This window comes from Diabrotica undecimpunctata, chromosome 7, assembly GCF_040954645.1.
Source record: "Diabrotica undecimpunctata isolate CICGRU chromosome 7, icDiaUnde3, whole genome shotgun sequence".
Taxonomy (NCBI): Eukaryota; Metazoa; Arthropoda; class Insecta; order Coleoptera; family Chrysomelidae; genus Diabrotica; species Diabrotica undecimpunctata.
Genome location: NC_092809.1, coordinates 88,128,145 through 88,150,138, shown reverse-complemented (window position 1 = coordinate 88,150,138; position 21,994 = coordinate 88,128,145). Strand labels below are relative to the sequence as shown.

General features: G+C 32.1%; 1 protein-coding gene across 14 annotated transcripts in view; it reads right to left on the bottom strand.

The window, feature by feature from the left end:
• Positions 1-21,994, bottom strand: part of LOC140445556 (bone morphogenetic protein receptor type-2-like) — an 872,505-nt gene that overhangs the window by 594,821 nt on the left and 255,690 nt on the right. For all 14 annotated transcript variants that reach the window (XR_011951417.1, XR_011951415.1, XR_011951416.1 and 11 more), the window contains 4 exons: positions 2,642-2,820; positions 2,431-2,571; positions 1,201-1,489; positions 877-1,148 (listed from right to left, as the gene is read on the bottom strand). Coding sequence is in view for 10 of the 14 variants with exons in the window: in XM_072537668.1 (XP_072393769.1) it covers positions 877-1,148; positions 1,201-1,489; positions 2,431-2,571; positions 2,642-2,820 (881 nt within the window). In the remaining 4 variants the exon portion in view is untranslated. The remainder of the gene's footprint in view (positions 1-876; positions 1,149-1,200; positions 1,490-2,430; positions 2,572-2,641; positions 2,821-21,994) is intronic.

Below are 21,994 nucleotides of genomic sequence, written 5' to 3'. Positions count from 1 at the left end.
TGCCAATATTTCTATACTACGGGTATATATCGTATCCGTTACGTTAAGTTTATTCCCGAATCTCAAATCGAAACAGCGCATGATAGCGCATGTTCCTGGCGCAGTTCTCTGTTAGTTTTAAATGGTTCTGAAAGATCTTCTTGTACTCGTATTTACATTTAACTTTTCTCATTGTCGTTTGAATTATTTCTACCAATCCTTTTTATATTCCAAATTCGAGCATAGCCGAATATAATTGGAGTATGTCAGCAGTATCAAACGCTGCCTTAAAATCTACGAAGATGTAATAGCAGTCTATGTCGTACTCTGTCGTTTTTTCTAATATTTGTCTGATGGATGATATGTGATCAATAGCAGATCTATTTTTCAAAAAGCCTCTTTGGTATGATCCTATTATAATGTCAGTAAATCGTTCGTTAGGAATCAGGGACAAAATTTTGTATATCGTGTTAAAAAGGAAAATCCCTCTAAAGTTGGAACAGTCAAACACGTTTCCTGTTTTGTGTATAGGGCATACAACTCCAGTATTCCAATCTTCTGATAAAGCGCTATTGCCATACATGTATTAATAGTTTGTGAAAGGTTATTTACGTTGCAGTGGAGTTGCACGCACTTGGAGGTTACTCTAGGCATTGCCCTTGCCCTACAGAACAATTAAAAAACTGAATTCTACAAGCTGCTAATGCATTTCGACAGAGACATTTAAATGCTCGTGAAATATAAACTTTTTATAACTGTTTAAATCTTATTAACATTTATAAAAATAATAAAACCATTCTCAAATATACAAAAAAAAACAAATTATTATTAAATAAATTAAAAAGTAAATTAAACTAAATGGTAGATAGAGTGTAGAGAAAATTTATGCGAACATACCTGTGTATCTTTACCAAATCCTACTTGTCCTGAATGTCTTTTGCTGTTTAAAAAATTCTTAAAACCATTCCATTTAAATAAGGATTTCGAGGGAATTTCGTAAGAATGATTTTGCTGTTTAGGCATACCGTAAACTGCATTTTGCAAGTACGGAATGGGCGTAGCTCTATGATTGATTTGGAAATTGAGAAAATCATTTGGTATTAGGTTTTGAGATTCTGAACCGCTACAATGTTTTGATGATTTATCAATGAGCAAACTGTCGCTTGAACCTGAAACAAATTGAAGTGTCACTAAAAACTCAGCAAACATGACGGAACTAACCTAATAATAAATTTCTCTCCAAGCATGGATTTCTTCCCTGGTATGGCTGTAATGGAGTTACGCATACAGCAAGCTGATTTGAATTTTTACAATTTTCCTCGGATGGCGAAAGTAGGGTTTCAATTGTGTTAATAGATGCATCAAACTGGTGGTCATGCAGATGGTTGTTATTAATAAGTGGAGTAGGACTGGCAGGGGGATGGTAGGGGTGAAGACTTCGACCTTTTAAAGTTGGAACCTCTACAAGGCGTTCAGCTATACATAAAGCGGTCAGGCGAGCTTCAGCATCCTGAAAGTTAAACAAAATAAACACCAAAATAAAATCCTCATAACACTTTTACAATCGCTTTAAAGTGCAATACTTCCCATTTTTTAATAGTATAGTGTGTGTGGTGTGCGTGTATGTGTGTGCGTGTTTGCGAGTCTGTGCGAGAGTTTGCGCGTGTGTGTGCGCGCGCCCTGGCGCTTGTGTGTCACTAGACACTATGTCAACAGTGTTGTTTAACAATATCTGAAAACAATGGTAACAGAGTTAGAAGAAAAATCAAAAGAAATAGTTCTAAGATGAATATGAAAAAAAAACAAGTGAGGATCCCAAATGATAAAGAAATTGTAATAAAAACAAGAAATAAGAAAATGTGACCGAATACATTTATTGAGGCTAAAAAATATTTCACAATATCTGAGAACAATACTGTACGACCAATGTTTATTGCCAATAATAAAATACGCAGCACAAATGAACAACTCATAGAGAGAACAAAAGTAACTGATGTAACAAAAATAATTACAGAGCTAAAATGGGACTACGCAGGACACATTGCAAGAATAAAAGACGAAATATTGAATGGAAAAACATAAAGAAATGGAGATTTCGGGATGCAAAAAGAAAAAAAAGACCCATAATGAGATGGAAAGCTGAGCTAAAAAAGATAGCAGGCAAAACGTGTCTGAAAAAAACACAGCAAACAAGAGACAGGAATGGAAACAATTAACAGAAACCCACGCTTAATTTTGGACGAAAAAAGGCTACACAACAAAAAGGAATAAAATGTTAAATATTTCTTAAAAAAACCTTCATTTTACCAAACAAATTTTAAAGGAATTTAAACAAATTTTAAAAGAAAATTGTGTAATTTTTAAAGGAAAATTTTAATTTACATTTAATTGCCTAAATTTATGTTGGTAATTAAAGATAGCACTAATCATTGCTTGTTGTATTTTTGATACCTGATCCCAGCAATCTTCAGCCGTTTCACAAAGTAATCTTGCAGACGCAGTGTCTTTCCAAGATACTGGCCATAGTGGTCTCACTTTTTTCCGGCTAACCAATGCCTGCATCTGTTCTAAAGTTGGATTATCTCCAGCCTCCTAAAAAAGTTTTATTTCAATTAATAAAAATTATGATTTCGCGCTCAAATTTTTAAAAATATGTTATTACCTTAGCAAATGGAGGAGTATATGGATAAGGCTCTGCATTCTGCATATCAGTACAACGCGTTCCTAGCTCCCAAAGTACTAAACCGAGGGCATAAACATCAATCTGTTTAAGAGCACTCTCACAGTCTCTAAGATTTACAGCTCCTTCTAACACTTCAGGCGCCATGTATCTAAGAGTTCCTTAAATAAAAAACGACCTCTTTAAACTATACTTGTACTATACTTATAATAACTGTATAAATAAGATCCAGATATTAGATTAAAAATCGTTTCTTTAAGCCCTCTGTTATAAACCGGTCATATTGCAGCCACTTATGTTTATTGTACATTATTCATGATACACATTCCAGAGTTCTGGAACCTCGTACCAGTTTGTAAACGTCTAGGGGATAGGTAAAATATGTGTGTCTATATTTAATAGTCTCCAAAAATTATTTGCCGCCTTCGATCTGATGACACGTAGTCATGCAAGATGTGGTTGATATTTCAGGGTCCTTGTTGGTTATAGATATGTCGATGACGCATGTCATTTTTTTAACAGTTCTAGCTACCTGAGTCGTGGCTGCTGTTGTACCAATTACCTTCTTCTGTTCTGAAGTTACGAAAGTTGGTTTGTTTCCTATGTTTAGTACCTCTAAATGCCATACTCCAAAAAAAACTGTAGTAACGACTCAACTCAATCGTTGGTGCTTTTGCTGCGCCAAGTCAGCATCCGTATCACACCGGATGATGAATTGGAATTTATCTTGCAAATCTTATTAGCCTTCCCATCTCCCTTGATGGTGGTTATAAAGGATCATCATAGGAAAGGTATGCTAAGCAGAGAATTATCTCCTTCATACTTCCTCCCTCTGTGAACACCATCTTTACATTCGTTATCATGGAACTGTAGCAGTTGATTCTGACTTCTGATGTCAGTTTACTCCAATGTTTGTTTCGGTTTGTTACTGATCAGGTCTGCTTAAACCTGGTCTAGTTTAGTATTGGATTTCTGTGCTGTCTCTTCTGAACGATCTCTTGCTAAGTCTATAATCCCTTAGAGTTCGCCACTTCTCTGAAATATCTTTTAAGTAACACGCTTTTCTGTGTACCATGCATGCTCTGGACACGATGCTGTTACACCTAAAGATTGAGGATCGCAATAATCGCAGAATCATAATGAGCCTGTTGCTGTACTGTATGTAACTTGCCCACTGATGTAAATAAGTGTTATTGTCACATTATAGATAACTTGTCTCGCCCCACAATCGTCATTAGACTAATAGTTTCTCTGTATCATTCTCTTTGTTTAATCCACAAATTTATTTTATTAATTTTAAATATATTTCTTGGCAAAAAATGTTTGTTAAAATCCTTTATAAAAGGTATATAAATTAAAAAACCCAAACGGGCTATGTCATGAAGACAAAACGTTTTCGGAATCCATATTCCAACATCAGTGTCTAGGTGTACATGTTTTGAGCCACTAAATATCTGGGTAAAAACCCGTTAAAAGTTATGTTACAATTTAGTTTACATTATTTAGTCTTATATTTTAGGATGTTAAAGTTACCAGTGGATATGATAACATGGCAACGTACGACTCCACATGAAGTTGCTGGTCCTGAGAAGAAGTGTCTACGAGGACTTGATAGCAACTCAACTATCATGAGTTCCTTGTGGATGATATTTCTTAGCCTTTCACTTGATGCTCTATGTATATGTTATAATGCTTACTACAGTCTCCACTAGTGACGTTGAAAATTGGAAAAAGCAATTTAGCAAATAAACGACTAACTGAGATTCTAGATAGTTTAATTACGTAACTTTACTATATATTCTATTTTAATTTTTTCTCTATTCTTCTTTTCCAAAAAACTTTTATTTGCAAGTAGTCTGTTTGCATAAATACTTCGTCTTCTTTTTTTTTGTAGACATGACTGACTGTTTCTCAATTGTCGTGTCTTTCGCTGTCTTTACTACTCTATTTGTTGTCATTCATCTTATATGATCGTTCCATTCTACTCTTCACTTTCCCCAGTCCTTGATTTTCTCCACTTTCCATCTTCGTCGTATATATGTACTTCTAGCTCTGTGTCATAGTGTCTTACCATATTATTTTTCTAAGGGTTTTCATTTCTGCTGTTTCCAGTATTCTTTTAATTCTCTCTGTCAGGTCATGTTCCACCGCATATGTCATTATTGGTCTGATGACTGCTTTGTAAATTCTGCCTTTAATTTCTTTCCCTATATTTCTATTTGCCCATATTGTTTTATTCAGTCATCCTGCGACTCTGTTTGCTCTATTCACTCGATGCTCCACTTCTGTTTCGAGCTTTCTGTAGCTTGATAGTGTGATACCTAAATATGTAAACTCCATCACTTGTTCTATTATCTGACCATCCAGTTCCAATTTACATCTTATTAGATTTGCTGTTATAACCATGCATTATGTCTTTTTAAGGGAAATTAACATGTTAAATTTTCTGTTGGTTGTATTAAATTGGTGCCGTATACGTTGTAAATCATCTTACTTTGAGAGATTAGTATTGCGTCGTCTGGATAGCAGAATATTTTTAAGTTGCTTTTTTCCCATTTGGTATCCTTTTTTCGTTCTTACTGTTTTTATTATTTCATCCATGCTCAGGTTGAATAATAGAGGAGTGTCTTATCCCACTGCCAGCTTCAATTGGGTGAGTGAGTTCTTCTACTTTTCTTTTATTGTGTTTTTCTTGTAGATATTTTCGATCGCTTCCATTATTCCTAGAGGTATCTCCCTTGCCTATAATAAGTGGATAACGTGCTTCAATTTGACCCTGTCAAATGTCTTCTAAGGTCCACCAAACAGGTATGCCTGTTTGCTTTATACTAATGATTTCTCTTGCACTTGCGTCATTATATACGCCCTAACAACCATATGTTGAAGCAAGCAGTTATTTTGCAAATATCTGTGGCTTGGTACAAGAAGTGCCTCAGTCACTTTTTTGAACTTACGACATTTTTGGTCTAAGTGTCTTAAAAAACCACAACGGTTTCAGTGCAAGACATGCCTAAGCCTATCTAACCTTAAAAATCACATTTTCATAAAATCAAGAAATACTTATCTCTTAAAGTCTCGTTTACAATTAGTACTAGAAATACCTATGTAGACATAGGTTTTCTGGTTAAACTGAAAATTTGTACAAGAAATGCATAAGTCGACTTGGCATTATTGAGATTAAAATTTTTAAAGTCAGAACTGCCTATGTCGTAACAGTCACCAGCAACATCGAAATGGTTATTTTATATTTGAGATTTGTGTAGTCTCTATGTCAAATTTGAAAATAATAAAGTGCTCGATATGATTTTAGTTTTTGTCATTGTTTTGAAGTTATTTTTGTGACTAAATTAAGTTCGGTATAAAAAATTTAAATATACAAGAAGTGTATAAAATGTATTAACGGGGAAAAACTTTAGAGCAAATGTTTAAGGAATTCTGATAATGGTAAGTTGATATCATCTACTTACCATTTATCTACCTCAACTGGATTACATTCACCATCATTAGACACTAAAATAGACGAAGATTATGAGGAAGCTGACGTGCACAATAATTTGTATTTGTCTGATAGTTCAGATGTTTATGAACCATCCCATGAGTCGTCATCTGGTGATGAGTTAGTCGAGAATCCTTTCAATACTGGCATAAAAAAGGCAAAGGAAGAAATGCATTGACAAAAGCAGAGAAAACAAGGAAGAGAAAAAAAATCCAAGTGATTGACAGCGTAATAAGCGCCGGGATGCAAGAAACAAGAGAGACCCTTATTTCTCAACGTCAAATAAGTTTGTTTTAGTTAACAGAAATTTTATGCACTAGACGTAAATTCCCAAAATCAGTTTATTGCTTAGAATTTTATTAAAGTTGAAAAAAAAGTTCAAAGACACAATCAACAGTCAAGCAAAAGAGCAGTTTACAATTTTTTATTTTCTATATAATGAGGGACAAAAAGTTACAGTTTGCCGTGCTATGTTTTTAAATACTCTCGATATAAAACCAAGAAAAATAAAAGTATTAGCTAAGAAAAAAAAACTGTACAAGTGGTATCTGCCCTGAAGACAAAAGAAGAAGGCATGGACGCCAACAGAAATTCACTGATGAAGCGGTTACGACAATAGAAGACCATATTAAAAGTTTTCTTTAGTATGTAAGCCATTATTCAAGTATCGCATACTGGAAAAAATATTTGTCTCAAGATATAAATATTTCGAAAATGTATCGGCTATACAAAGATCATTGTAGTTCTCACAATGTAACACCTGAACTAGAGTCATTTTATAGAAAAATATTCGCCGAAAAATTTAACCTGTCATTTCACCCTCCTTCTAATGATACTTGTGCCAAGTACGATCGATATAATTCATTAATTGATACAACTTCTAATTTGCAAGAACAAGCAGTTCATAAAGAGAATTATAGCCAGCATCTTGCCATTGCAGATCGAGCATAAGATCAAGGAGAAAAAAATGATAAATTCCGAAACTGTAATTCTGAAAGTGTTGCATTTTTGTCATTTGATTTAGAAAAATGCTTAGCTAGACCCATGTTTCAAAACAATATTTCATTTTATAAAAGATCATTTGGACTTTAAACCTCACTATTTACAGTTGCATAAATAAAAATAAACATGCCGTTTGTTACGTTTGGAACGAATCAATAGGCGCTAGAGGAGAAGAAATAGCATCCTGTTTGAGACAATATACACTCGCGATCATAAAATCCGGGTCACCTTAAAAATCACCGATATTTCATTTTTAACGAGCTTTATCGTAAATAATAATAACACAAATACAAACTAATGCATGTTTTTGAGAATTGTTGTCGGTTTAGCGGCTTCCTTTGCAACAAAGAATTCCAATAGTGCCGATTTCGCGGAAAAGTGCACACTTCCCAAAATGAACGGTACCGGTAACTGCCGCTTCCTTTAAATGTCTCATTTGTGCTTCGACTTTCTGTTCAAACGCAACGAACAAACGTTTATTGTTGCCACCATTAGTGTTTATTAGTGCTATTATTAGTGTTTATTATTGTTTATTTTTTGCCAAAAATACCCTTGACTGTTGTTGAAACGGCACAAATTGTGGCGCTTGTGAATGACGGTCACACTCGACGGCAAGTCGCAAGAACTGTTAGCGTAAGCCTTTCTACGGTTCAACTAGTGCTTTAACGCTTTCAGGAGACGGGTTTGCTATACGGAAGACCTGGCCCCGAACGAAGAAGAACGACCACAGCACGAGATGACCATTTTCTTGTGTTTCAGGCTTTACGAAACCGGACCTCAACTGTGATTATGCATCGAAATCGTCTACAGGAAGTACGAATTCGCAATGTTAGCGTTGCAACAGTCAGGAGAAGACTTCGTTCTTTTGGACTATCTTCTCGGGTAATGGCTACAGGACCGCCACTTCGCCTGGCGCATCGAGTTGCACGACTAGCTTTTGCTCGACAATACGCGCGTTGGAGAATTAACAATTGGAGCAAAGAGTTATTCTCAGATGAATCCCGTTTCTGCCTTACCGGATCCGATGGACGTGTAAGAGTTTGTATGAGAACAGGTGAATGATTTTCACAAGCTTGCATTGCTCCAATAATGCCATTTGGTGGAGGCTCGGTCATGGCTTGGGGAGGTGTATCTTCCGACTTTCGCACAGAATTACCCTTCATTGAAAATGGGTCCTTAACTACACGAAGGGACATTACGGAGATTCTGGAAGAACATGTTATGCATACCATGGCAAGGCTTGGAGAAGACGTCGTTTTTATGCAGGACAACGCGCGAACGCACGTTGCCACGATCAGTATGCAATACTTGGACGAGGTTGGAATTACGAGGTTACCCTGGCCAACTAGGTCTCCGGACCTGAATCCCATCGAACATCTCTGGGACGATTTGAAAAAACGTATTCAACCCCTAACATCTCCTAACAACGCACAGGAGCTTAAGGATCTGTTAGTGAGAGAGTGGAATAATATACCACAACGTGTAATCCGGAGAAAAATTGAGAGTATGCCCTGTCGTCTGCAAGAGGTTATTAGAGCAAGTGGAGGCAATACACGATATTAGTCATTGAAATTTCCCTGATATTTTACCACGTTCTGTATTTTCCATTTTTTTCGTATATCTGTTTGTTTTCAACAATTTGGTTTGTTTTCTGCTTTTTCAATAAAAACAATAAAAAACCTTTTTTTTTCTCAAAACAAACATTGATGACAAATAAAATATACCTAAAAGCCTAAAAAAAGGTTATTACTGCACCAAAGGCAAAAATATTCAAGAAACTTGAAAATTTCAAGGTGACCCGGATTTTATGATCGCGAGTGTATATTTTCCTTACCGGCAAATATTATTGAAATTAACATGTACAGCGACTGCTGTTCAGGACAAACAAGAAATATTTATGTTGCTGTTATGTTGTCACTTTTGATATAATAGAAGATTTTAACATAAATGGAAGAGATCTTGTGATCAATCATAAATTTCTTGATCAAGAAGCGGATAAGATGCAGCTATTGAAAAAGTCAAGAAATATACAACTATCAAAATAGAAGTACCCAGAGACTGGGTGAACTTAATTTGAATGGTTCCGAGAAATCCTTCTATTGAAGTTATAGAAATGGAACAAAAAGATTTCTTGAATTTTAAACAAATTCTAAAAAGTCACTACGTGCATCGCAAACTAAACACTGACAATGAAAATATTTCCTGGCTTCACATAATATGGTTACAGTATCGCACATATGCACTTTCAAAAGTGTCTTATTAAACTTCTTTTGATTCAAATTATTTTAAGGTAATGGATTTATCAAGAAAAAAAACAACATATGCTACACGTTCAGCTCAACTGTCTGGGCTTGCATCAAGCAGTAGTCCATGCGAAGTTACGCTAACCCCACTAACCAATCAGAGAATTCCACTATCAGATAAAAAAAATTAAAGACCTCACGGACTTAATGCCTTACATTTCTGTATCAAACAGGTACTTTTATTAATGTATTTTTGCTAGACCAGCACCAGCCCAAGCTGTAGATGATGAATATTTACCTGACGAGCGCATATATGAAAATTAATGTAAACACCAGGAATTTACTTGCCCATTTATTTTTAAGTAGAATATGTATCACAGATAATTTGTATTAAATTGCCTATGTCAACACAGAATTAATAATTTATCTAAAATTTTTATTTAAAAAAATGACTATGTCACTCAAAAATACAAAAAAAGAATTTTTGTTAAATTTTTAACTACAACTTATAAACTAATTTATTATCTCAACAAAATCATATGATCGGTGTCAAAAATATATTAAATAACCTATTTGTACAACAACACAATTTTAAGGGAGACAAATTTGGTCTTATTGAAAAGCATCAAATTTTGACTTAGGCACTTCTTGTACCTAGCCACACATATAATGCCAATTTACCGAAATTCTTTTATTTAATTTTTTTTTGATTGTAAATATGAAATTAACACCATTTTTAGTATTTTAACACATTTAGTATTTTATGGAATTATTTTTGCGGCTTAATTATAAATTTTATATTCATTACTATTTAATTAAATGTTTGATAGTCGAAAACTGCTGACAACAACTAAATATTGGAATATTTTATGCTTTTCCTCACGTTTCTTAAATTTTATCAGCCTATAGCAAAAAAGGCTTTCAAATCAAACATACGTGTAGATAATGCGTTGTTAACAATAATTGCCACGCGTCATTTGAGTATGAATAAAGACAATCGTCAGTTTTATTACGAGTAAAATATAATAATAGAACGTGGAAACCCTACTGATCCAAAAGTTCGAGAAATTATTGTTCATCAGTACCATGAATGGAAAACAATGCGTGAAATTTCCAATGAATTGATTATAGCAACAACTACTGTGTTTAACCCCCCAAAAACTAACCCCCTTAAAACTTATTCAAAAATGAGTTTCTTTTCAATTTAGCAATAAAATGAATTAAGATATATTATACTTCAGTAATTTTTATTTCAAATATAGCTAAGTTGCCGTAAATAGCTGTCTAAATATTCATACGCTAGGCTTTCACAAAGCCATGCTTTTATTATATTTTTTTATATTGTGCTGTTTCATTTCTTCAAGTACTAGCAAGGAAATGAAATAATTATCTAGGAAAATTTCACTTCCTTCAGGAACACATCCTGAAGCCATCCTTTTTGTAACAAATCTGCCTGAAGGCATATTAGTATCTCTTTGGCTTTTCGCCTCATATAGTTCAAACTGAACGCAGTATCCATTAGGAGTTTTTAAACACCAAAACTTAAACCCAAATCGAATGGGCTTTCCGCCTAATAAATTGTTTGAAATGATTACGACCGTAATAGGGTTCCATCACCGCATCCAGAGACCATACAGTAGGTAACGGGTTTGCATACAATTGAAACTGACGACATATGCTTCAAAAGGGGTCTTACTTTTCTGAATTTATCCTGTCGATCAGTTTCGTTGTTATCACTAAAATGAAGGTATTTAAAAATAACCAGAAACCGATCACGAGTTACAAAATAGCCAAAAATTTATGGAACTCTTCAGAAGCAATTATAAAAGATTCATTTCCATTTTTGTCCTTCGCATATTTTTGGGACTCTTCGCAAAATTTGTTGAAAAAATTCCAATGGCCAGAAAAGCTTAAAAAAAGTAATTGGGCGACCTCCTGACTTGATCATATCATTTATGATTTGAGGTCGATTTGTAAGTTTATTTTGTGTTTTTAAATTAGAATGCTCTGGCAACTCTTCTTCAAAATGAAAGGGTTTCCACGAACGTCTTGTTTTTCGACTTTCAATTTTTTATGCTTAGGTATGTTCTTTGCTAATCCTGTTCTCATTCTTAAAGTTGATGGTTCCAAATTCAATTTCATCCTTTCACGATTGTATGTAATTATTTTCACCTGAGAGCATTCTGCCAGTAGACCAGGGCCCAATGAATTCACGCTATTAGTATTCACCAAATTTTCTTCCTCTGGAACTTCATCGACAGCCGTGTCTCCGTCGTTTTCTGTGGGAAACAATGTAATGTTTATTAATTGTGCACCGGCAAGTTCATCGTCATTATCGGACTCTTCCAGACACGCTATTAGCTCTTCGGTAGTAAGTGGTCTCCTAAAAAAAAAAACAAATATAAAACTACAAACATAAGTAAACTGATGGTCATGAAATCCTAACGTATGAATTTTCATACGCTTAATTTTTAAATACCCTCGGTAACACATAGTGATTCTATATATCACTAAATACAAACAGTAGTTTAATATAACATCTAAATGAAAAATTAACAAAGAATCTGACTAAAAACCAAACAAGTTATCAATATTTTTGTACAAAGACTTACCTCCTCTCCCAGTTTTTACCGAATTTACTTGTTGTGTCATTTTCTTTTGCTTTAGAAGCCATAGGTTTAGCTAAATACACAAAATAACCGGTAAAATGTAAAAACCACACATTGTTTAATTGATATTTGACACAATAAACAGAAACCAGCGCCGTTTTTTCGCTGCACGGTTAAACTAAAATGGCATGTTTGCGTATGAATATTTAGACGGTAGGTTTTGAGGGGTTAATATAATTAAGAAATATGGTGAAACTGTTATTAATTGTGTATTAATTTTTATTTTAATTTGTTAAAATCCTCTTGTTCCAATATTTAGTTGTCAGCATTTTTTTGGTATCAAACAAGTAATTAAATAGTAATCAACATAAAATATATAATTAAACTGTAAAAATAATTCCATACATCATAAAAAATGTTGTTAGTTTCATATTTACAATTAAAAATAAATTAAAATAAAAGAATTTCGGTAAATTGGTATTTTATTCGCAAAATAACTGCTTGTTCCAACATATAATTGGTAGGGCTCGTAAATATAGCGTAGGTGCATGATCTTCCCTATCTAAAATCTTGTTCTTCTTCTGCTAGTGTTATAGTTTCATTCAGTTATTTGTTATCACTTTGGTTGTTGATTTTAGTGTTGCGTTTAAAATTAATTCCTCTGTAGTTCTCCGGATCCGATTTGCCTACCTTTTTGAAGACAGCTATTAGGATGCTTGATTTTCATTTTTGGGGCATTCGGTTTTGTTCTATTATTTTTAATAGTTGTTTGGTCAGGTCCTCCGCACTTTATGAGTTCATGCGTATTCTGTCCTCTCCTGGTGATTTTCCATTTTTTTTTTAATTTCCTTAATGCTTCCTTTACCTCTCCCTATGAAGTTTATCCCAGTTCTCCATTTTCGTTTTTAACATTCTCGTTATGTTTTTGCTCAATTCTGGGTATTACTTGGTTGCCTATTCAAGCGTTATAATCCCCCAGTATTATCATCTTCCCTCTGACTTGGTCTACTACTTGTACTTTGTCAAAAATACTCTCGTATTGTATTGCTAGTGGTAGCTTCTTTCTGGTTTAAACTTGATTGACTATGATTTTAGTTTTTTATCGCACTAAATTGCATATGTAAATTCTTTGCCGTAGTGTAGAAATACACTAATTACGTAGTTCATATAAAAGATGATTATTTTTATTCATTATACTTTTAGAAAATATCTACAAGCACATACTATCAGCACAAAATAAATAACAATCAGAATGCCCACTCTCAGATGCCGCCTTTGAAGTTTGTCAGCACACGATCGCCAAATTTTAAACGGAAACACAGAACTCGGATTGAGAAATTTGTGACAAGTTACAACAGAACCACAGAATAATTAAAATGCCCACTCTCAGATGCCGCCTTTGAAGTGTGTCAGCACGCGATCGCCATATTTTAAACGAAAACATAGACTCGGATTGAGAAATTTGTGACAAGCTACGACCACAGAATATTAAACAATCAGAATGCCCACTCTGCTCGTCAAGATAAGTACGCGCATCTCGTTCGCGCAGACGGAATCAGCCATGTTCTAAACGGAACCAGTGCTGTTCAGTGAAATTGTATCTTTTATGCATAGAAAAATTAACCCGTTTGCATTTGTTTACGGCAACCATAGACATACATGCACTATTTTATTCGTACTTTTAGTTGAAGAATAGATTAAATTATTTCAAATTTACTAAATTAATTATGTCTAAAAATTTAAATTACACTTCTGTTGTAGCTTGTCACAAATTTCTCAATACGAGTCTATGTTTCCGTTTAAAATATGGCGATCGCGTGCTGACAAACTTCAAAGGCGGCATCTGAGAGTGAGCATTCTGATTGTTATTTATTCTGTGCTACGACAGAACTGTAATTTAAATTTTTAGAGATTAATAATTTAGTAAATTTGAAATAATTTAATCTATTCTTCAACTAAAAGTACGAATAAAGTAGTGCATATTATGTCTATGGTTGCCGTAAATAAATTAAACCGGGTTAATTTTCAGATAAAATTTCACTGAACAGCACTGGTTGCGTTTAAAACATGGCTGATTCCGTCTGCGCGAACGAGATGCGCGTACTTATCTTGATAAGCAGAGTGGGCATTCTGATTGTTTATTATTCTGTGACAGAACCGTAAATGTTTTTATATATCCTTGTCAAAATTTTCCACTTTTATTAAAGTTGTATAATTGAGTACGACTATTTTCTACTTTAAAATATATAAATCGTAATTTTAAAAATCAATTTAATATTAACATAATTTTTTTTTATATTATATATATATATATATATATATATATATATATATATATATATATATATATATATATATATATATATATATATATATATTAAAAGAAATTTAATCTTTGCAGATAAGTTAAATAGTAAACTCTTAAATATTGGGGAAATCTGCAAGAAAGACTCTAATGAGTATCAATTGTTTCGCCGACCGTTTTCGCCAAAGAGAATTAATTTGGCTTCTTCAGGGCTGAAAGAGAATAAATTATAATTAGCTACCATATATTCTCTATTAAAAACATTATTGATCTTACCGTAACTTAGAATTGTAGAGTTAGAATATTAAAAAACTTTGCTAGTAACAACATAATGGTGTTTTTTTGTTACTATGTGCAAAAAAAGTTTTTTAACGTTGGAAATGTATGGTAGCTTTGAACTTAAATGCAAAGGTTTACCCAAGGTTAATCGAAAAACCCAATGTAACTACATTTAAAAGGAGGTAATTCTTTGAATTGTCGGCAATAACTAATTTTTTGATTGTTAGAAAGTTTAAATGTGAGGTTCTGTTTTAGTCAGAACGCATGTGCTGACAAATTCAAGTAGTTCTTTTGAATCTTTATGTCGTTAAGGTTCATTGGTAAAACCGAATGAAATTAAATCCCAGTATAGGGAAATATTATTTTAGATTTTTTTATTTAATTATATTATATTGTTCATGTATTATTATAATATCTTATTGAGATGTATCTAAGAAAAGCAAGGGAATGTTATCTTTTTTTAGTTAATGAAAATTAATTATAAAAGTAGGTTAGTTGTTAGTGGATATATCAGTCAAGTTAGTTACCTGTGATGTTGTATTGTTCTTGGTATCTGATTTAAGTAAGAAGTGGTATATATCGCTTAGATTCTTAATGTCACTCTTAACATTAATGAAGAAATCGTTAAGGAAAATATAAGACATTTCAATGAACTCTCTTTTAGATTTATTGTTCTCACGGTGGAGAATTGTAGTGTTAGTATAGTCCATGAGATGACCAGTGGAATGGACATGTTTGGCTAATGCACAGCGGTCAGGGTGAACTCGAGAATCACTTTTGTGTAGTGTAATACGTGATTTCAATAATTGAGATGTTTGGCCGATGTAGGAATTGCTGCAAGAGAGGCATGGAATGTTGTAGACAATATTACTAAGCCTATCTATGGGAGTCTTATCTTTTATCTTAGAATAAAGATTATTAATTGTTAGGGCTGATCTACAAGCCACATTAAGTTTAATGTTGATATTATTATTACCAAAGCTATTTTCAACACTTTTCAGAATCCTTGTTAACCCCGGAGTGATATCTCTGAAATATGGTAATGAAAAATATTTGTTGATAGGAGTATCCGAGACTGGGTTCCCACTTAAGACATCAGGATCAGCATTGTTAGTCGCGAAGGAAGGTGAAGTATCTTCGTTATGGATAGTATTAAACAAAATCTTATTAACTAATGGTGTTGGATAAGCGTTTGAAATAAAAAGTTTCTGTAGTATTTGTAGGTTTTTTGTATGAAATGAAGGATCTGATATATATATATAGATATAGATAAAAAGTGGTGGCTATAATGTATAATGGATGAATATATTCTTTTGGATAAATATCCAAATCTTATGGTATATTATAGAACCACATCTTATTTGTCGCAGAGATTAAATAATGTATTAAACTGTGATGTATCTCATTCATTGGTTAATTATATACACACGGAATAACCTATCGATGACATTACTGATTTATATGATTACGTTACAGCTTACGAGTAACTATAATTACATCTCGAACAAATGGACTAGTATAATTAACTAACGAACTAATATTATTTTGAACTAAATTGCCTGTGTGTTTACTATATTTATAACAATATCGGTTATTAGGCCAACGATGATGTTTTTGTAAAAATGCTAAGTCTTTAAGGTTAGATTTGCAGCAAAAGTATTATGAAACAGGACACATATGTGTTATTCAAAACCTGTGCTTTAGTTTCTAATTGTCCTAATAAAAATGGGTAAACAATTTACGTAATGAATAATAAGTATTATTTTGGGATTTTTCATAAATTAAATAATTATATCAATATCTCACTACCTTGCCAAGGAATATGACTGACACGACCAATCCAACGTTCAGAAAAGTTATATTTAAGTATGTTTTCACGGCCTTCTCTCTAGAATGTGGTGATGTACCATCTTACATAAACCACATATTTTGGGTTTTCAGCATTTTAGCATAGGGAAAAAGTAATACAATGCCAGTAGGTATAGAAACTTAAGAAGCGATATAAAAGGGAAATTGTAAACATGATGACGGCCAACGTCTGAATACGGAGACGGCACCTAAAGAAGAAGATGAGGAATATTTTCTCCAATAAAACATTTAGCAGCCATAACAAAAATTTTGTAATGTTACATTATCATCTATGAGTTGTTTAAATAAGAATAAACTATGAATTATGCCTATCTACAGGTATTCAGTGCTTTACTGCACAAATATCACAACTAAGAATTATTATGCAGCTGACTTATAAAATGCAATTATCTCGAAAACGGATAAATTTTGAGGTTACTAACAAGTATACCCTTTCTTTGTAAAAATAATGTGTCTTTAACAATTTTTAACAAAAATAGAGCTAACTTAAAGAGCAAAAAAGTTAAGCGCAAATCTATGCCACATGTGGCATATGTGGCGCCCTCTATCAGTTACATTAAAGTATGCATAAAATTATAATTTATCCTACTTAAAAACATCCAATTATAAATTTTTGTCCAAAAATATTTACAAACGTAAAAGATATAGCGAAAAATAATTTTAAATTTCCACTTTCACACCCTGTATCTTCCTCAATATCAACATTTTATTAAAGCAAGTTGGCTTAAATCGTAATATTTTAAAGTGCAAAATCTACGGTTTCTGTTTGTACAATTACTTAAGGATCACCCCGTATATATATATATATATATATATATATATATATATATATATATATATATATATATATATATATATATATAATATATATATATATATATATATATATATATATATATATATAATATATATGTATATATATATATATATATATATATATATATAAATATATAACTGTTTTGGATGGGTTGGAGTCAATAATAGGGCTATTGGTTAACTATTTTTTTATTCTCGAGCTTTCAATTGTGTTTACAATTATTATCAAGAGCTAAAAAAGACAAAATACTTACAAGGTTGAACTAAAAAGAAAAAACAATTTTTGTTAACTTACCAAATAAAAATTAGTTTGGTAAGTAAAAATCACTGTTTACATGTTCAAAATATTTAATATAAAAATGTTTTGATCTAACAAATGTTTCTCCGAAAATTTTTTATAATTTTGAAAACATTTTTTTTAATATAAAAATAATTGAATTTATAAATAAGTTCAAATAGCAACCAATTACAAATAGCCTCAATGTCATAAATGCCAACATAAAATTTTTATTTTTGACAATTATATTGCCAAAAGTAAAACTTCGTTTAAACATTCTTTTTTGTTTAGTAACAAAAAGAAGAAGATTTATTCACCCTTGACAGATGTCTGAAAGAATGTGATAGATATATGGAGAATTAATATGACATTTTACAAGTTTTATATATAAATCATAAAGAAAGAATATAATTATAAATTTTACTTAAATTTTGAATTTCAGATCTTTTGTTTAAACTCTTATCATTTATATGTAGTCCTATGGGATCTAGTCTTTCACCCATTCTAAGTAGCTATGTCATGGATGATGTTATCAGTGATTGTATCAGTAATTGCACTTTTTTCATTCCTTTTATTAAGAGATATGTAGATGATTTAGTTTTGGCACTTCCTAAACACAAAATTCATGAAACAGTCAACATTTTCAACAGTCATAATCAGCATATACAATTCACAGTTGAGGAAGAGGTAGATAATTCTCTACCATTCCTTGACATGAGAATTGTAAGAAATACAGACAATATGTTGAAAACCAGATGGTTCAGAAAACCCATATGTAGTAATAGATTTATAAGCTATTACTCTCACCATCCAAATAAGATGAAAATGAACCTTATAACAGGATTAAAAGAACGTGTTTTAAAACTTTCTCATCCAGATTATCTACAGGAAGATCTTCAGTTATTAAAAAATATTCTAATTGAAAACTCTTATCCTCCAGATATGCTACATAGGATGCTTTTTTCTAATATTGGTAATATAAATAATTTAACACCATTTTTTGCTCAATCTCAAAACATTGTATCTAACAATCAGAACATCTATTATCATTCACTACCTTTTATACCATCATTAACACCTAAATTAATACAAACACTAAAGGTTATTGACAATATAAAAATAGCAACAAAGAACATCAAAACTATTTCATCTTTATATTCTAAAACTAAATATCCTATAGACAAATTTGAAAAAACGAATTTAGTATACAGCATTAGTTGTACTCAGTGTGAGGCTGAATATGTTGGTGAGACCGGAAGAAATCTTTCAAATCGCATTATTTCTCACAAAAGTGATTGCAGAATTAAAAAACCATCTTGTGCTTTGGCAGAACATGTAATCGATAAAGACCATATTATGGATTTTGATAACATTAAAATTTTATGTAGTGAAAGTAATAAATTTAAAAGGACTTTTTTGGAAATGGTTTGTATTAGCAAAAATGATAAGAGTTTAAACAAAAGATCTGAAATTCAAAATTTAAGTAAAATTTATAATTATATTCTTTCTTTATGATTTATATATAAAACTTGTAAAATGTCATATTTAATTCTCCATATATCTATCACATTCTTTCAGACATCTGTCAAGGGTGAATAAATCTTCTTCTTTTTGTTACTAAACAAAAAAGAATGTTTAAACGAAGTTTTACTTTTGGCAATATAATTGTCAAAAATAAAAATTTTATGTTGGCATTTATGACATTGAGGCTATTTGTAATTGGTTGCTATTTGAACTTATTTATAAATTCAATTATTTTTATATTAAAAAAAATGTTTTCAAAATTATAAAAAATTTTCGGAGAAACATTTGTTAGATCAAAACATTTTTATATTAAATATTTTGAACATGTAAACAGTGATTTTTACTTACCAAACTAATTTTTATTTGGTAAGTTAACAAAAATTGTTTTTTCTTTTTAGTTCAACCTTGTAAGTATTTTGTCTTTTTTAGCTCTTGATAATAATTGTAAACACAATTGAAAGCTCGAGAATAAAAAAATAGTTAACCAATAGCCCTATTATTGACTCCAACCCATCCAAAACAGTTATATATTTGTTCCAAACGAGTCACAAGTACTTCTTTTTTCTTATTCTTATATATATATATATATATATATATATATATATATATATATATATATATATATATATATATATATATATATATATATATATACATCCCGCTATCATTTAGAGATCTTCACGTTGCAGTAATTTAGAATCACCAAGAAATGCTATCATTTTCTATTTATAAGTCGTGTATGTTCGTTTAGTGCACCTTTGTAGGCTTGGCACCGTTGTCTTTTTTTCAATAATCCGATTTTTTTATATATTAAATTTTTTACATCAAACCATCATTGTAACCTCGGGAGGTAAAATTACTGTATTTGGTATCATTTTAAAGCCAATAGATGTTGCCAGTGTTAATACTTAGAATAATATTTAAAAACATAAAAATATCGATCGGTTTGGGTCAAGTTCAAATTAAGACATTGAATCTACCTGCCGGCCGGCTGGTTTCAGTGTCATACCGTTACATTATGTCACATTTTAACGTTGAATATTTTATGGTCCTCTTTGAGTTATAAAACGAATGATCGACTTTTTCTCGCACAGATCCCGCCTATGTAACTTTACAAAGCGAGTCGTTTGCTGGGTATTAAAAAACCGTCTATGGCCATCATATAATTTTACGCTAATATTTCACGTTTTACGACGCATTCCACGTTTGACACACTGTCTTGTTTAGTTTTCTGTCATTCTATGTGTTAAATTCTATCTCATTCTCGTCACAGCGTCAAGGAGCAGTAAATGTGTGCAGTGAACGGAAGGCATATGTCTAACAGTGAACGTTGGAAATTTTTCGAGTTTATCATATCTTCTTCTTTGAGTGCCTCTCCTATCGGAGATTGGATATCATTAGGGCGATTCTAATTTTATTTACTGCTGTTTTGAATAATTCGTTAGTGGTACAGCCAAACCACTCTCTTAAATTTCTCATTCAGGACATTCTTCTATGGCCTGGATTTCTGCGTCCTTGGATTTGTCCTTGCATTATATTTTGTAGGAATGTGTACTTTTGTCCTCTCATCAGGTGGCCAAAGTATTCAAGTTTTTTTTTTATATTCGGTATAACTTCTGGATTGTTATTTATTCTGCGTATTACCTATTCATTTGTAATTTTATCCACCCAACTTATTTTTAGGATACAGCGGTAGCACCACATCTCAAAGCTTTCAAGATTTTTATCATTCTTCTGTTTAAGAGTCCATGCCTCAACACCGTAAAGCAAAGTACTGAATACATACTAAGTAGTTAACTAAAAGTGGACGTATGCAAAGAGATGTACGACGTAATCGTATGGTATTCGCTAAATCCTGTCACGTAATATGCCACACACCTCTGTGCGTTAATTCGTTTTATTGCTGCCAGTTTAAGGCTTTATTAGATGCCGCCATGTTTAATTTCTCTCCACCATCGTATTATCTCCGTTAAATCCTATCATTTTAGGCTCCATATGTCATGATTAGACCTATAGCACCGGAGATACGCAACTAAGGCTCTTTTGACATAACATATATAGGAGCAAAGATATATACCTAAGGTCCTTTTGACGTGTTGATGTATTTGATTTCTACGTCGTAGTATTCTATTGGTTAAATGGTACCATTTGAGGTACTGTACGTCACGATTGGACTAATAGGATCGAAGATACATCCCTTTTGCCAGGCTACTCTATTAAATTTTTATATCTCATTGTATTCGATTACTTAAATTCTATCATTTGAGGTACGAAACGTCACGATTCGACTAATAGGACCGAAGATACGTGACTACGGCCCTTTTGACATGTTGCTGTATTTAATTTTTTTATTTCATTGTTTTCAATTGGTTAAATCCTGTCATTTGAGATACTGTACGTCACGATTGGACTTATAGAAACAAAGATATATAATTAAGTCCTTTTTGACATGCTGCTATATTTGATTTTTCTGTCTTATTGTATTTTATTGGTTAAATCCTATCATTTGAGGGGCTGTACGTCGCGACTGGACCAATTGGAGCGAAGATACAATAGGTAGTTGCAATATATCATAACCCGTTACTTTTAATTCTGATATCTAATCAGAATGATTTGTGAATGAAAAAAAAAATATATATATATACATATATATATATATATATATATATATATATATATATATATATATATATATATATATATATATATATATATATTCTTAAATTTACTATTTCGTTGTGGGTAATATTATATTCAACAACGATGCCAAATTTCTTATGCTAAAATGATTGATAATGAAAGTGGGATATCCATTTTCATGTATATAATGGCAGCGAGTAAACGGTAAAATCCTGAACTAAATATATATAATATTTTCACTGTACCATCATTTTAGACTCAAACATTTTCTGGAA